The sequence below is a fragment of the Micropterus salmoides genome, unplaced genomic scaffold, assembly GCF_014851395.1.
Source record: "Micropterus salmoides isolate LMB-PRFRI ecotype aquatic unplaced genomic scaffold, ASM1485139v1 Ms_hic_scaffold_21, whole genome shotgun sequence".
Lineage (NCBI taxonomy): Eukaryota > Metazoa > Chordata > Actinopteri > Centrarchiformes > Centrarchidae > Micropterus > Micropterus salmoides.
In genome coordinates, this window is record NW_024041262.1 from 1 (window position 1) to 17,500 (window position 17,500).

Below are 17,500 nucleotides of genomic sequence, written 5' to 3' on the forward strand. Positions count from 1 at the left end.
TGGCGCTATGACTGTGGGTGAATGTCAGCATGTACATGTGTTCAGGGCGGGACTCTCATCCTACATGTACAGTTTGGTGCAGATGTGAGCATGTACACTGAAGTTACGACAACTTCCGTGTCATGGCGAAGAGTTGATCTTTGACGCCACGCTACGGACACGCCCATTGACGAAAACTTGCAAATAGCACAACTTTTCATCTTCAATGCCTTTAGAAGGCACAGCAGAAATTTGAGGTCGGTCGGACTAAATCCCTAGGAGGAGTTCGTTAAAGTACGAAGTGTGTAAATCATCCAAAATTTGACGTAAAATTCAAAATGGCCGACTTCCTGTTGGGTTTAGGCTATGGCTCCAAGAGACTTTTTTGTGCGTCTGGACAAGATACACGTACCACAGAAAATTCGTGCACGTAGGTGAAACGTGCGGCGGGGGCTGCTTCGTTAAAAGTCACTTCCTGTTGCCAGCAGGTGGCGCTATGACTGTGGGTGAATATCAGCATGTACATGTGTTCAGGGCGGGACTCTCATCCTACATGTACAGTTTGGTCCAGATGTGAGCATGTACACTGAAGCTACGACAACTTCCGTGTCATGGCGAAGAGTTGATCTTTGACGCCACGCCACGGACACGCCCATTGACGAAAACTTGCAAATAGCACAACTTTTCATCTTCAATGCCTTTAGAAGGCACAGCACAAATTTGAGGTCGGTCGGACTAAATCCCTAGGAGGAGTTCGTTAAAGTACGAAGTGTGTAAATCATCCAAAATTTGACGTAAAATTCAAAATGGCCGACTTCCTGTTGGATTTAGGCTATGGCTCCAAGAGACTTTTTTGTGCGTCTGGACAAGATACACGTACCACAGAAAATTCGTGCACGTAGGTGAAACATGCGGCGGGGGCTGCTTCGTTAAATGTCACTTTCTATTGCCAGCAGGTGGCGCTATGACTGTGGGTGAATGTCGGCATGTACATGTGTTCAGGGCGGGACTCTCATCCTAGATGTACAGTTTGGTCCAGATGTGAGCATGTACACTGAAGTTACAACAACTTCCTGTTTCATGGCGAATCATCGACGCCACGGACACGCCCATTGACGAAAACGCGCAAATAGCACAACTTTTCATCGTCAATGCCTTTAGAAGGCACAGCAAAAATTTGACGTCGATCCGACTAAATCCCTAGGAGGAGTTCGTTAAAGTACGAAGTGTGTAAATCATCCAAAAATGGCCATAAAATTCAAAATGGCCGACTTCCTGTTGACTTTAGGCTATGGGTTCTTGAGGCTTTTTTGTGCGTCTTGACATGATACACGTCCCCAGAAAATTTCGTAGATGTAGGTTGAACGTGAACGAGGGGCTAATTTTTTCCAATTTTCTAGGTGGCGCTAGCGAGTCATTTTGCAACGCCCATGTGCGAAACTTGTAGAATACGAAATTTTTCACCGGTTCTGACATGTTTGCAAATTTTGGTGAGTTTTCGAGTATGTTTAGGCCATGTCATTTGGGCCTACTTTGCAGAAAAAAAAAAAAAAAAAAAAAAAAAAAAAAAAAAATAATCCGAGCAAATTCAATAGGGACCTCACACGGTCGTGCTCGGGCCCTAAAAAAATAATCCGAGCAATTTCAATAGGGACCTCGCACGGTCGTGCTCGGGCCCTAAAAATAATCCGAGCAATTTCAATAGGGACCTCGCACGGTCGTGCTCGGGCCCTAATAATCCGAGCAATTTCAATAGGGACCTCGCACGGTCGTGCTCGGGCCCTAAAAAAAAAAATATATAATCCGAGCAAATTCAATAGGGACCTCACACGGTCGTGCTCGGGCCCTAAAAATGATGATCAGTATAAGATATTCACAAAATATTATTCACAAGATATTCTCTGGAGGCAGTGATAAAAAACAAGGAAGTAAGAGTTCACAAAAAGTGCAATGAAAACAAAAAAGTGCAATCAATAAAAGATAATTGTAGGGGATAGAAGAAGAAGAGCACAGGACGTGCATGTTAGAGGTGTTATAAGAGGAAGTGTTCTCAGAAGAGATGAGTTTTCAAGAGCTTCTTGAAGTTAGAGAGGGACGCCCCTGCTCTGATGGCGTGTGGTATCTCGTTCCACCATCGTGGTGTTACAGATGAGAATAGCCGGGACTGGGATTGCTTTGTCTGAAGGGATGGCAGAGCGGCGTTCGTTGGAGGAGCGTAGCGGCCGAGAAGGATTATTTTGGAGTTTAGGTAGATGGTTGCAGAACCCGTAGTCACTCTGTATGCAAGCATTAGTGACTTGAATTTCATTCTGCCCAACAGTTCCCACCAAGAGCAAGCACTAGGCGACAGAGGCAAGGAAAAACTTCCTTTTAAGAGGCAGAAACCTCGAGCAGAACCATGGCTCAGGGTGGGCAGCCATCTGCCTCGACCGGTTGGGGTGAGAGAGAGAGAGAGAGAGAGAGAGAGAGAGAGAGAGAGAGAGAGAGAGAGAGAGAGATGTAAGGAGAGAGAGAGGGGAGGGAGGCAGCCTACACAATATACACACAGAGGTACAGACAGTGAAGGTAATGTTGCTATAGACTAAATGAAAAATGGTACAGATATTTATAATAGTGTAATGATTGGTTCTGCATAGAGAGAACATTATATTGGGTTCTTAGCAGTAGTAGTTCTTTTAAGACATTATCAGTATTTTGGCCTGCTTGTAAACTCTTTTCCTCAAGTAAACGGATTTTTGTTTCAAGGGTTTTAATTTTCTCCTGTTTCTCTTTTGTCTTACTGCTTGTATAGCTTATAATTTGTCCTCGTATAAAGGCCTTAAAGGCTTCCCATCTAATTGTAGCAGATGTTTGGGTGGTGTTGTGTTCAAAATAGTAGTCAATTTGTTCCCCTAAGAACGCAAGAAATCTTTTGTCTTGCATCTAGTGTATTTGAAGTCTCCATTTAGTACAATTACGAATAAAGTTTGGTTCAACATATGTCAAAGATACAAGCGCGTGATCTGATATAAGAATACTACTGTATTGACACTTTCACATACATGAAATTAGTTCAGCTGATACCAGAAAATAATCTATTCTTGAGTATCCTTTAGAAATGCTCGACCAACATGAATATTCCCTTTTTAGTGGATTTTGAGACCTCCATATATCCACCAGGTTGAGTTCCTTTATAAAGTGTTGTAAAGCTTTCCTATACCTTATGTGAGTGTTATCGATACCGGATGACCGATCCTTGCTGGGCTGCAAAACACAATTAAAATCACCTGCCACAATGTGCTTTCCGGGCATTGTAGAGTTTCTCAAAAATAAATTATTATAGAAATCTGCATTATCATCATTAGGTCCATACACATTAACCAGATTAATCCGAGTTGATAGAATATTTCCCTGTACAATTAGAAATCTACCGTTGGGGTCTTTGGTTATTTTGTCAATGCGTAAAGGAATAGACTTATGTATCATAGTTATAACTCCTCTGGAATTAGAAGAAAAAGCTGAAGATATTACCTGACCTGGACATCTACGTTTAATTTTGATTGTCTCATGATCTAGCATGTGTGTTTCCTGTAGGAACACAATTTTGGCTCTTAGCTGTTTTATTCAACCTACTACTTGTTCTACAATTCCAAGAGACACATTCAACCAAAACATCTGTCATTTGTTACAATATAATGGTTAACATAAGAAGAGGTACCTTACCTTAGTGCAAGCACAGCCATAAAACCTATAAAGGGGTACCATTTAGAATAAAACCAAAAAGAAAAGGAAGAGAGCGACCCACCCAAAACCCAGGCCTGAACCACTAGAACATACAGGCTCCCCCAAACCCCTGAATAACTTCCCTCCACTGTCGGGAATAGGTCCACGCTATACTGAGGAACTATTCTCCTGTAAACCAGAACTCACCTCAGTTGCTTATCTATATACAAAGAATAATCCCGGTAAGTTATTTTATCTATCAACTAGAAACAGAATATGTGATAGCCTACATGCACGTAGCTTTCAGTACTCACTTGAGAAGCGACTAATTACTCTTTAAGCAGAAAAGGAATTAAAATAAATAAAACAAAATAGAGCTTTAAACTGGGCTATTTTTTATACTTGTACTTTAAAAAGAATCAAGTATATAGGTCGTAAATTTCCAAGTTTCCAACAAAATTAAGCCCTACACACCTCTTAATTTCCAGCAGCCACATCTAAAGAGTTTGTAAGTGTAATAAGAGTTCTCATCAAGGCACACTTAGATTAGCCATCCTCAGTCACTGGTTCCATCTTCTTGATGTACTTGTCAACATCAGCTGGTGTATTGAAGACGACAGTGCGGTCATCATTGGTCAGCGAAAGCCGTGCGGGGTATATGATCCGGTGTTTGTCCAGTCCGAGTTCCCGCAGCTGCTTCCTCACGCCGTCGTACCTCCTCTGTTGTTTATACACCTCCATTGGCAGGTCAGGAAGAAATCTTACTTTGTTGTTTTGGTACGTCACCTCTTTCCGTATCCGCGCAGCTTTCAAGATGTTTTCTCGGTCCTTGTAGTTCAAGCACTTGACGATAATAGTTCTCGGGTACTTGGCGGAACTTTGATTCGCTGTTATCCGGTGCGCTCTCTCTAGAACCGGTGGCGTTATCTTCAGAATATCCGCTATCCATTTTTCCATAAAGGAACAGGTGTCATTGCCTTCTTCTTTCTCGGGTATGCCCAGCACACGCAAGTTGTTACGTCTGCTCCTCCCTTCTAAATCTTCAATTTTGTTAGTGAGGTTTTTTGTCTTGCTCTCAAGGTTTGCGATAGTTTCTTTCAGGATTTGTATCTCGTCTTCTGCGCTAGATATCCGCACTTCGGCCTCCATGATACGCCCACTGCAGTCTTTAATGTCCGTTTGGACATTTCTTATTTCCATCAGTACACCGTCAATTTTTGTGTGAAAGTCCTGTTTGAGTGAGGTTATGGCAAGCATAAGGTCCTTTGTAGAAGGATTATCCATGTTTATGATTTGTGTGGCGAGAAGAGAAGAGAAGGGGCCCAAGCACTGAGCCTTGGGGCACCCCTGTGGGGAGGTAGTGGGAGGAGGATAAATGTTCTTGCCACAAAACATTGTAGGAACGCCCCCGAGAGGTAGGATTCGAACCCCAGGAGTGCTTTACTCAAGATACCCATTGCTGAGAGAGTGGATAGCAGGATCCTGTGGTTGACTGTGTCAAAGGCAGTTGATAGGTCAAGCAGGATAAGAACCAAGGATTGGGTCAAGAGTTCTGATACTTCGCTCTCTGTGAGAGGAGTAAACGAGGAGAGTGAAGAACCACTGACCTGGGATGGCAGAGGAAAAGATGTAGTAGGACTGATACAATGGTTGAGTTTGAATGTTTCAGAGAAATGAATAGTTATAGCCGCCACTTTGCCTGTGAAGAAGGCAGCAAAGGTATCAGCAGACAAGTTTGTGGGTGGTGAGGTGGAGGAGGATTTAGTAGCGCTTTAAAAGTAGAAAATAATTTCCTTGAGTCAGTGGCACTGCTAATTCTGTTCTTATAGAATGCAGTTTTGGCAGTGCTGATGCTTGTTGAGAAGGATAGGAGCAATTGGTAGCCCTTAAGGTTGGCTGGGTCTTTGCTTTTTCGCCATTTTCTTTCTTGCTCTGAGATCAGTACGGAGCCCACGGATGATACCCAGGTGGGACTGGTTTGGGCGAGCAGGCTTGGTGGATAGAGCACACAGGCTATCCAGGCACAAGCTTAGTGTAGAGCACAGAGATTGTGTGGCATCATTGATCTCAAGTGAGGAAAATGTGTTGAGGGAAGGTAGAGCGGAAGCTACCACTGAGGCAAAGTGAGCGGGAGACAGGTTGCGGAGGTTGTGGCATTGTGAGACAAATGGTGTTGGAAGAATGGCCTTTTCCTGTAGGTATACCGTGAACTGAATGAAATAGTGGTCTGACACATGTAGAGGTGTGACTGTTAGGCAATCTGTGGCACAGTTTCAGACAAGAACGAGGTCAAGCACCTTGCCAGCTTTGTGGATCGGGGGCTGAGAACCCGTGTTAGATCAAAGGACTGAATCAGAGACAGGAAGTCTGCTGATTTCGAGTTGTCTAAGTGAATGTTCATGTCACCGAGGACAAGTAGGGGACAGTCATGCTCTGGGATCGAAGACAGGAGTGTGTCTAGCTCCTCCACAAAGTTACCCATTTGTCCTGGTGGACGGTATATGACAATCACACCTGAGACCTTTACTGGAGCGGACACAAAGAAAACATGGTATTCGAAGGAGGCATATTATAGAGATAATGTGTTAGCATAAGCAGTGATAAAGTCAGCTTTGTTGACTGCCGACTGGCAGTTCCATGACCCAACAGACAAGTAAACAGATGTGGGTGGTGCCTGTTTTAAAGGTTTGAGGAGTGCCTGATTTCTGTGCCTGATGGCATACCTCTTGTGTGGACCGGAGACAATAGGAATAGTATAGTAGCACATGGCCTGAGTGTAGTTGTAGCTGGCAGCTTTAGGTGAGTAGGTGTGCCTCAGGAAGGGAAAAAGCTTCTCTTTTAGGCGGCCTTGCTCAGTGGACTCGCTGGTCTTTACCCAAGTAGATCTTCCCACAAGAAGCTGACGCTTCAGTGGTAGGTTTCACTCAAGTAGTGTGAGTCTAATTGCACACAGGTGTTGGGAATTAAGACTGACTGCACCCAGCTGAGATTGCCCTCCGAATTAACAAGATAAAAGCTTGGTTTCAATGGGTGGGACACACATCCAGTTGTTTGTCGCTCAGCCAGCCTTCAGATTCTAGTGGATTGCTCAGTAAAAGTGCAAAGAAATAGCACCTCAAGTAGGAAAGTAATAGAGTACAGTATTACCCCACTGCTGCAAACTCTTATTTGCAGACCTGGGCACTGACAGTAAACACAGCAAAGACTAAGATAATGATCTTTCAGAAACAATACAGAAATCAGGTTACACACAATTTCTATTTAGACACCACTAAATTACAACATACAAAAACTACACTTACCTTGGCCTCAACATTACATACTCAGGGAACTTCAACATGGCCGTGAAAGATCTGATGGAGAAAGCAAGGAGAGCTTTCTATGCTATAAAAAGAAACATCTATATTAAAATAAAATCTATATTCCAATTGAAGATTTTCCAATTTGTACTAGAACCAATAATTTTATTTGGTAGCAAAATTTGGAGGCCAAAACTTAATAATGAATTTGACAAATGGAACAAAACAGTTATAGAATCTTTCCACAGCGAGTTCTGTAAGCAGCAGGTGCAGAGAAAAACACCAAATAACCTGTGCAGAGCAGAGCTCGGCCAATACCCCCTCTTACTAAAAATACAGAAAAGATCAATTAAATTTTACAATTGCTTTATATCAGTTAACCCCAAGACAAACCATCACAAAGCCCTAACATACCAAGAGCTGAAACCAGAGAGGAGTCCCCTCAGCCAGCTGGTCCTGAGGCTCTCTGCAGTAACAAGTCCCCAACAGGACAGCAACGCCAACTCAAGCAGACCAAACCAAATTATCAACAAGCAGAAAGAAAAATATATTGAATATTGGAAAGAAACGACCAAAACACAAAGTAAATCACAATGTTATCTGACCCTAAGAAGACAAGTCATACTGGCAAATTACCTGAGCACAATAAAATGTCCTAAACTAAGAAAAATGTTGACAACATACAGACTGAGTGAACACAGCTTGGCCATAGAAAAGGGTCGCCACAGACAGAGCTGGAGAGACTCAAGAGGAGAGACTCTACTCCCAGTGTGACAGGGGACAAGTAGAGACAGAGCTGCACTTTCTAACCTCATGTCCTAAATATAAAACACTAAGAGAAAAACACTTTGCAAATATACCCCGAATTCAAATTCATATCAGACACACAGAAACTCCCCTATTTACTGGGAGAAATGCCCAAATGTGAAATAATTGCTGCAAAATATGTCTCCTCATGACATGAAGTGAGGACAACCTCAGACTGATAAATAATTGTACAAATTTTCAAATTATTATTATTTTGATTGTTTGATATTTTAGAAATTGTTTTGTTTTTACATTTGGTACTGTTTTATTTTTATTTATTTATTTTTTTAATCAATTTATTTTTTTTTCTGTCTATTAATATACACATACACACACGTTTACAGTATTATCTATTTATTTTATTCGTTAATATATTATTATTTTATTTTAACTTTTTAATATATTTTCATTTTGTTAACACACAAACACACATACGCTTAATCACTATACGCTTTAAGTAATAGAATATAGAGAAAGTGTTCCAGGGAGTAAAATGTTGTTTCGTTTTTAAGGCGACTGGACCAGAAAGACGGCTCTAAAAGGAATTGACACTCAGGGAAAACCTGAAGGTGGCAGTAATGCAACATCATGGATGCCAACTGCCGTAAAACCTCATCGACGAAGAAGTGGGCGAACGACAACAGGACATTAACATGGCTGCTGACAGTGATGTGAGTTTCTTTAGCAAAGTACATCAGTTCAGGAGTGCAGCTTAACTGTTTAAGCGCGCGTCTTATAAAAACAGAACCGATTTATGTTCAGTCTTAACCTCTTCCTTTTTGTTCCAGGCCGAGTCAGAGGTGTTTGAGATCACCGATTTCACCACCGCATCAGAGTGGGAACGGTAGGCGAGCTTACCGTTAATTTGCTGTCTAAAATTAATAGTGCACACTGGTAATACTTACTAAAATAAGTAATACGTACAGCAGGGAGTAGGCTAACGTTACTTATGTGTCTTGTTGTCTTGTCATGACACGGGTCGGTCCGCTTTAGCCAGCTGTGAGCAGCCAAGCCTCGATGACATACACAGCAGTAGTGTTGTGTCGTTCAAAGAACGTTTCGTTCATTTGACCTAATCTTGTATGTGACTCAGGAGGAACGGGTTGTCTCAGTGAGTAATTCGTTAATTTTCACGCATGTGTAAATAGTCTTGGACTCTTCTGTTCACTCGTTACACAGCAGCTGCATGGCATCAGCAGAGGAAACAGAACTGATTAGTTCAGGACTCATAACTGTGGGTCTCTGGGTTTGAGTCATTCATTTTTCACGTGACATCTCTGCTACTGTGGTGCAGGAATTAACTAATCGTTCAGCGCTCACATAAATCCTCTGTCTTCACTCGGCAGGCTGACTGCCAGCACCGGGGAATGAGAGGCAAGTCTGTTGTCAGCAACAGTCACTGGACTGACATACCTAGAGCTCTTAAACCTGAACTAAATGATTCCACACAGTCTAAGGTTTCTTTATAACACAGTTAAAGATTATTGAAACCTTTATTCAGTTTGTGAAAATACTATAAAGGGCGATTTTATTAAGTTGGGCTACTGCAAAAACTTTATAATGTACCACAAAGTAGACCTGGTTGCCCGCGCAAACCAGCCGATCTCATTTCCTGCTACTTGTTATGCATTCAGGCAATGTCGGCAGATTGGACACAACCGAAAAAACTCTCCATGGTTGAGGCATTATTGGCATAAGGTTGTTAGCAATAATGCTAACCTTATAATCACAGTAAATAAACTGCATTTGTAGTGCTACGTATTTTTTTGTTTGTTTGTTATAGAGTGAAACCATATTAAACCAAACTGTGTACCTAGAGCTACAAAAATGAGCCGCATCGATGCATTAATGTGTTAATATTGGGTTTTATGTGGATGTAACTTAGAGTGGAGGTTCTGCAATCCCCCTGTTGATGCCTGTAGATGAAGTCTATAGTTAGTACATAGTAAATACATAATATATACAATATATAAACACATCATAAACATAATCAGAGGTGAAATAATTATTCAGATCTTTTACTTAAGTAAAAGTACTACCACACTGTGAATATACTCCACAACAAAAGTACAAAATGTACTCAGTTACATTCCATTACAGTAATCAATGCATTTAAGTGTTTAACTATGTGTTTAATATGTTCTTATTTATTTGCATTATGAAGGCTCTGGACTTAGACAGACTCAGAAACTCAAAATGCAAGATAATTACAGAGTTTACTATGTCTACAGGGATAACACAAGACAACCAGATACAGGCTTATGGCAGACAGGAAAAGGCTAAAAACTGGAATACTTAAATAAAAAATCATAACATATACTACACGTTTTCCCAACCATTCATCCAACAAATATCATTTGAAGAAAACACATTTTGCCTCATATCCTGCCCCCTACTCTGACTCTGATTGGCTAACCCTAATCCCATCATAACCCCAACCTTAACCAGCCTAATCAGTGGAGTACTAATCAGTGGAGCCTTACAGCCAGGTTACTTGGTGTGAAAAAAGCATTGAACTAGCACCTTTTTTTCATTTTCACAAACAGAATACATTTTTCCCAAATCTAAAACCATGTTTTAAAGAAACTTTAGCCTCTCTGGGACAATGTAGTCCAGATTTGAGAACAGGGGTTAAGTACTGTAACCCGGATTCTATGAGTATAGGCTTCGCCCTCTAAGGCTATCGCTATTGGGTTTACCGCTTCTGCGCGCCTGCGCGGCACTGAGAATTTTAGTCTATGCCCACCCACAGCGTGGGCCTCTCCTACTTCCGCACCTTGTGTATATATACAATGGTGAGACCCAGCCTTCGGCTCACAAATGCCTTTTCTTCAGCACTGAGAACCAAGGTCCATTGAGGCCTTCAACTTAGAGGGCTGCGCCTAGACTCATAGAATCCGAGTACTCTGTTCTATTTCGTATATGCTTCGTCCTCTAAGGCTATCGCTATTGGGTTAGAGGTGAAGCAGGATGAGTCAACGACTCACTGGCCCATACGGTACCAACAAGCACAGCTCACCTGCCCAGAGCCATAATGAGCCATCCAGTCGCCCACTGGCCGTGGCATTGGTGTTGGCGTGCGCGAGCACCGGAGGGCCGACCCATGCGTAAGTTGGGAAACTGGGTGGGGGGTTCCGCATGCTCTACAGACGCAGGCAGGGTCACGTAAGCAGCGGCCACCAAACCCACACTGTCCCGTGGGAGAGGGCGCACCGCACGCTCACAAGGAGAATCACCCAGCCAAAACACTCAGTACTGAGTGAGTCAGACAGAAAAGGGAGACATCCCGCAGGTAGAAACGGACGAAAGAGCATGGGGACGACTGGGAGGCCGCCGTGAAGATGTTGTCCACTGTCATCCCACAGTGCAACGCCACTGAGGAGGAGACGCCTCTCGTGGAGTGCGCTGTGATGCCATCCGGGGGAGACTCACCGGCAGACACATAAGCCTGGGAAATGGCATTGCACAGCCAGTGAGACAGGCACTGCGCCGACAGGGGAAGTCCCTTGGACCGCTCCCTGTAGTGCACAAACAGACGCTGCGAACGGTGCCAGACGTCCTCCACCGACTCATGGGGGGGAGGAAAAAAACCCGAGAGGGTGATGACCCCTGACCGAAAGGAGCTCGTAGTGCTTTTAGGCATGAATGGCGGGTTAGGGCGCAGAACAGCCGAACTGCCGTCGCCCTGAATCTTAAGACACCAGAGCCACAGAGAGGGCAGCCAGATCGCTGACCCTCTTGGCCGATGTCAGAGCCAGGAGCAAGGCAACCTTAGTCGAAAGGAATCTCAGGTCCGCAGTCTCCAAAGGCTCAAACGGGGCTTGGGTGTGTGGTAAATACCTAGGGAAGGAAGTAAGAGTTAACAAAAAGTGCAATCAAAACAAAAAAGTGCAATCAATAAAAGATCATTGTAGGGGATAGAAGAAGAAGAAGAAGAGCACAGTGTCACAGATGAGAATAGCCAGGACTGGGATTGCTTTGTGTGAAGGGATGGCAGAGCCAGGCGGCGTTCGTTGGAGGATCGTAGCGGCCGAGAAGGAACGTAAGTGTGTGGAGCGGCGATAGGAGCTGTCTGCTTGAAGCGTAATGACCGCTTCAAGGGCTCATTTGACACAGCCTGGCTTCTGTAAACCAAGGGGGAACCCCTGGACGCACAGAAGGACCGTGCCATTGATGATGTGATTATGCACAAGCTCTAGGGATGGTGATCGAGACCCGGTTCCAAAAGGACCTGGTTCCAAAATTTCTCAAAACCCGAAAATCAATAAGGTTCGAGCTTATCGATACTGCTATCGAGACTTGCAGGTCCTATGATGTAACGTTATGTCTCGAGCATCAAATCTGATTTAATTTGAAACGCATTGGATAAGAAAATCATCAGGCTGCCTGCTCTCTGTCTTCTCCTACACACACATGCTCACACAGTGGCAGCAGAGCGAGAGGCTGCGCCGTCGCGGGGGAATACGGTGAGGGTTAAGTTGGCTCCAAATTACTGTTAACGTGTAGATGTAGCGTTAAACACGTAGAAATGGTTAAGTATCTCATCCTGTATGTTTTATAAAAACACAGCTAACGCTAGCTTGGCATTAGCCAAATGTTAAAAATATGCTAAATAGAAAGCTGTCTGTCTGGAGCACAGACTGGTCTGTAGTCTCCGCTCCTCCTCCTATCTGGTAACTTACCTGCAGCCAGCGAGAGAGGAGGAGGGACTGATACAGACTGATGATGTTCTTTCTAAACGTCACTCACTACTTGTGATGACTGATAAAGTTATTGAGTTACTTTGCAATTGTAAACATTAATGTTGCTGCTCTAGAAACAACATTTAGCTGTATTTAAAATATTAAATTAAAAACAACCAGGCAGTTAATATGTACCCTTCAATATATGTTTATTTATTACAAGTGATATGTCATGTCAATATATAACGTTCTCGCACATTGAATATTTTCTACCTACCTCATGCCCGTTGGGTCTAGTCTTACCAAATAACCATCACTTAAAAAATAGTAAAGCCGGGCACTGCCGGAGATTTCTTCGTCAGAAAAATATCTGTACCGGGTGTGTATATATTCTGTCCACACGAAGCGAATGTCTGCTGTTGTGGGCTTATACGGTTTCTGTGGGGAGGGGTGTGTGAAAGGGACCTCTGATCATGAACAGAGTGTACTGCTTGTTGCTTTGAGCTTCAAGCTGCACATTAGCCACCTGGCTAACGGCAGCTGGCTCACACAGTGTGGGAAATGTGTGCTTGGTTTGGCTGGTTCGACTGAGACAGGCACAGACAGCATTTGTTCAACAACTTACACAAAAGGAGCAACAAGATTTCACACAGCTTTTTTTCGACCCAGCGCTTACCAGGCGACGAGGGTCGGCCAGCAGCAGTGAAACCGGTTGCTAGATGTCATTAGCCGCATCTAATGTGGAGCAATGTGAGCTTCACGTAAGCTATCCGTTAGCTCAACGTTAGCTCCCTGTTAGCTTGCCTCGCCGCGGCAACCTAGTAGCGTCGAGGGCTGCCTCATCGTAGGTTGGAACGGGGGAAGCGAGGAGCCGCTCGGAGACCCATGAATGGGAAGAGTAGAGCCATCCAACTCCCGCTCTCCTGTCAACAGCAGATCGAGGACTTCATCCAGAGAGCGGGAGGACCACTGCACTTCCACGTTCTGAACAGCAAAGCAGTGCGAACCCAGAGTGAGCTCTCAGCTGGCGTGCTCTGGTCCGAGGCACGCTTCGCAGTGAGAGAGAGAGAGAGAGAGAACTAAAATTCTTTCTTCTTAAAACTTTAGCCTCAGTGGGACAGTCTTCACACAATAGTGCAAAAACAGTCACCTCCTCCTCAACGTCACCAAGACAAAAGAACTCATCCTGGACACATGCCGTAAACTCCCCACCCCTCACTGCCCCATCTCCATAAACAGCCAGCCAGTAGAAATTGTTGACAGCTTCAGGTACCTTGACATCACTATGGACAATAAACTGAGTTTTGATCAACACATCACAGACATCCACAGACTCTGTCAACAAAGACTTTGTCATATGTAAACTCAGGACTCTCTCAGTCAAACTACACCTACTGCTTCTCCTGTACCGTAGTATCATTGAACCCATCCTCTGTACTGTGCTACCTGCTACTTCACCACGCTCTCTCTCACCAATAAGAATAAATTTCTTACCTCCTCCAAAATAATAGGTCTTCCCGCTCTGAACCCTCATTAATACTAACACTGCTCATAGAGCAATTACCATAGTACAAAATCCCAGCCACCCTCTCAACTCATGCTTCACCCTTCTCCCATCTGGCTGTAGATATAGACCGCTGCTCTACAAAAAGGCAAGATTTGTACCCTGTGCTTTAAGAGAGTTAAACTCACAGACAAATTAATGATAGCACTCCTGGGTTATATGTGTACTATGTGTACTATGTGTAGTTTGTGTGAAGAATTCCTGTTGAAGGTGCTCTCTGTGAAAACAGATTTCCTACACGGACAATAAAGAATGAATCAAATACATTTTGATTTCTGTGCATGACTCTTTAAAAATGGTCAGTATACCCTCCCGTTCAGTTAACATGTACAGTTAGCTGTGCTAACTATTTATCCCAACAGTGATACCTGCCAATTATTGCTAACACATAAATGAAATACTACAATTTTGTCAGGGGGTGTGGTTTGTGATTCACAGTTTCAGCAGGACAGAACAAAAATTACACGCAGTAAACGATGAATGACAGAAGGATGTGTTGAGAACGATAAGTGGTAAATCAAGTTAATCACATGAGCTGACAAATTATTACTCTATATTTCAATTCACCTTAAATTTAACCACTCTGTATTTCAATTCACATGCAATTTCATCACCTCCATTTTATTTACTTTTTGTTACTTTAACCCTTGAGACTCCCTTCTTTAAATGATTAATGTCAATTTTGGGTAGTAAATTATGATTGATAAATAAAAACAGTGATGTTTTCATTCTATCGCTACTGTTTTAATCAAATTGATTTTGAATTAATCAAATCACTTGAATATTTATCACTCTATTTCACATCCATTTTTACCCCTTTATTTTCAATTCACATCCATTTTCATCACCTCTTTCTTTTTTTTTCTTTTTTATTAATATTTATAATATTTTTTATTTCCACCCCTCATAATTTGTGTTTATATTTGTGGACCATGAGTAGTTGGTTTGCAGATTTTGAATCTATTTGTAAATTGTGTCGGCCATTAGTATAGGTTCTGGGAGCACATCACAATTGAGAAGAACACCAGCATTACTTAATAGGTGCTGCAGACTGCCATTGAGTATTGTCAACAGTTGAGCTCTGTTTACCAGGACCTTATTTTCAGTTTCAGTCTCATTTAAGACTGCAAACCAAATTAAGAGCATAACTGACAAAATCCAGTTGCATGCCATAATAGAATACTGTGTATGTCGCTGCTGCTAACAGAAAAACTGTTTTTATCTACTTAAAGGTTTGTGTCCAAAGTCGAGGAAGTGCTAAATGACTGGAAGCTGATTGGGAACTCCACAGAAAAGTTGTCCCCACAGAAGGTATTCCTGTTCCTATTAAGCCTTAAATGTTCAGCTGAAAAACACCAGTAAAACCGTATGCTGCCAGTAGGTTTTTTTTTTCCTTCACTCTGTTATGATGCTTCTTTCTTTGTACACAGGGTGAATATACCAATGGCACATGGGGGGAGAGGTCTCAGGATATCCATTTTGCTGACTTTAAGTTCTACATAACTCACTACTTTCTGAAACAAGAATGTGAGAAGGACGATGGGAAGGACAAACCGGAGGAAGGTACAGTGATGTCTGAATGTGACATAGATTGCCTGATGAGTTGATATTAGGCATGGACCGTTATGAGATTTTTTTTATTGGAGTTAAGCTGTAGGATGTTATTTAACATCCAATGTTTTATGTCGGTAAGGCAGTCCTGTAATGAGCTCAGCATACTAAGGTCAGTGGACTGTACAGGTATAACTGTGTATCATCCGCATAACAATGGAAGGAGATACCATGCCTGCGTATGACATCACCCAGAGGGAGCATATATATAGAAAACAAAATAGGTCCAAGGATTGACACCTGAGGCACACAGTAGTTGATTGAGAAAGAAGACTTATTTATTTATAGAGATACAAAACTTCCTATGGGATAAGTATTGGGCAAACCAGTTCAGTGCAGTACCAGATACCCCCACCCAGTGCCTCAGTCTGTTTAACAGGATGCCATGATCAATGGTGTCAAAGGCAGCACTTAAATCCAGCAAAATCAGTATTTAACATTTGCCCGCATCAGCGTTCATTAGGAGGTCATTAGTAACTTTCAAGAGTGCTGTCTCAGTACTGTGATGCTTACTGAGCTGCTTAGAAACTATCTTTTGAAGGGTTTTTGAAAGAAAAGGCAGTTTAGAGATTGGGCGGATGTTATCGAGGATGTTGGGGTCAAGGCTAGGTTTAGGACAGGTTATACACATGCCGTCTTGAAGTAGACCGGGACACAACTGGTAGATAATGAGCTGTTAAAAATTAAAAGCAGGTGTGGACTGATATACTCCAAAACTTCTATTAAAAACTTTGCAGGAATCAGATCAAGAGAGCTAGAGGAAGGCTTCATCTTAAACATAGTTTCCATAAGTTCTGCCATGGTAATAGAAGAAAAGGAACTCCAAGGATCCTGGGTAGGGTGAACAACATCTAAAAAGGCATGGTTTGGGCTAATACTGGCTCTTAATAATTCCACCTTACTGACAAAGTGTGTTAAAAATATCTCATAATCTGCATTGCAATCAGCAGAGGCACAGGGAGAGGCAGGGTTCACCAACAGATCGAGAGTCTTAAAAAGAAAACTACCAAACTATTGTACGAATATAGTAACTCTTTCATGGCCGTGAAATGGACCCGGAGACCTGATTTTTTTTTATTTCTTTTTCATCTGCGTTCTGTTTTTCTGCATTCCCGTTTGCAGCTTCTGATATCTGCATTTAACCAGGGTTGCTTTGCAGATTTTAAGTGTTGTTTGTTTTTCAGAGGAGCTATGAGATCAAGGGTTAAGGAACAGAGGGAATTAAAATAGTTGAGAGAGATCATTAGTGGAGGAGATATCAGGGGACACATTGCTAAATGAACTGAAGAGGGCACCACATTTAGAGGCGCTCTGCTCATTTAAACTGCAGGTTTGTTTTGTGAAAGACTGGGCAATAAATTTCTTACCTCCTCCAAAATAATAGGTCTTCCCGCTCTGAACCCTCATTAATACTAACACTGCTCATAGAGCAATTACCATAGTACAAAATCCCAGCCACCCTCTCAACTCATGCTTCACCCTTCTCCCATCTGGCTGTAGATATAGACCGCTGCTCTACAAAAAGGCAAGATTTGTACCCTGTGCTTTAAGAGAGTTAAACTCACAGACAAATTAATGATAGCACTCCTGGGTTATATGTGTAGTTTGTGTGAAGAATTCCTGTTGAAGGTGCTCTCTGTGAAAACAGATTTCCTACACGGACAATAAAGAATGAATCAAATACATTTTGATTTCTGTGCATGACTCTTTAAAAATGGTCAGTATACCCTCCCGTTCAGTTAACATGTACAGTTAGCTGTGCTAACTATTTATCCCAACAGTGATACCTGCCAATTATTGCTAACACATAAATGAAATACTACAATTTTGTCAGGGGGTGTGGTTTGTGATTCACA

General features: G+C 42.6%; 1 protein-coding gene across 3 annotated transcripts in view; it reads left to right on the top strand.

Moving 5' to 3' along the window:
* Positions 1-8,121: 8,121 nt before the first annotated feature.
* Positions 8,122-17,500, top strand: part of rab3gap1 (RAB3 GTPase activating protein subunit 1) — a gene marked incomplete at its 5' end in the record, with an annotated part of 89,722 nt that continues 80,343 nt past the window's right edge. For all 3 annotated transcript variants that reach the window (XM_038735141.1, XM_038735143.1, XM_038735142.1), the window contains 4 exon segments: positions 8,122-8,458; positions 8,576-8,631; positions 15,266-15,344; positions 15,464-15,596. In XM_038735141.1, the coding sequence (XP_038591069.1) occupies positions 8,441-8,458; positions 8,576-8,631; positions 15,266-15,344; positions 15,464-15,596 (286 nt within the window).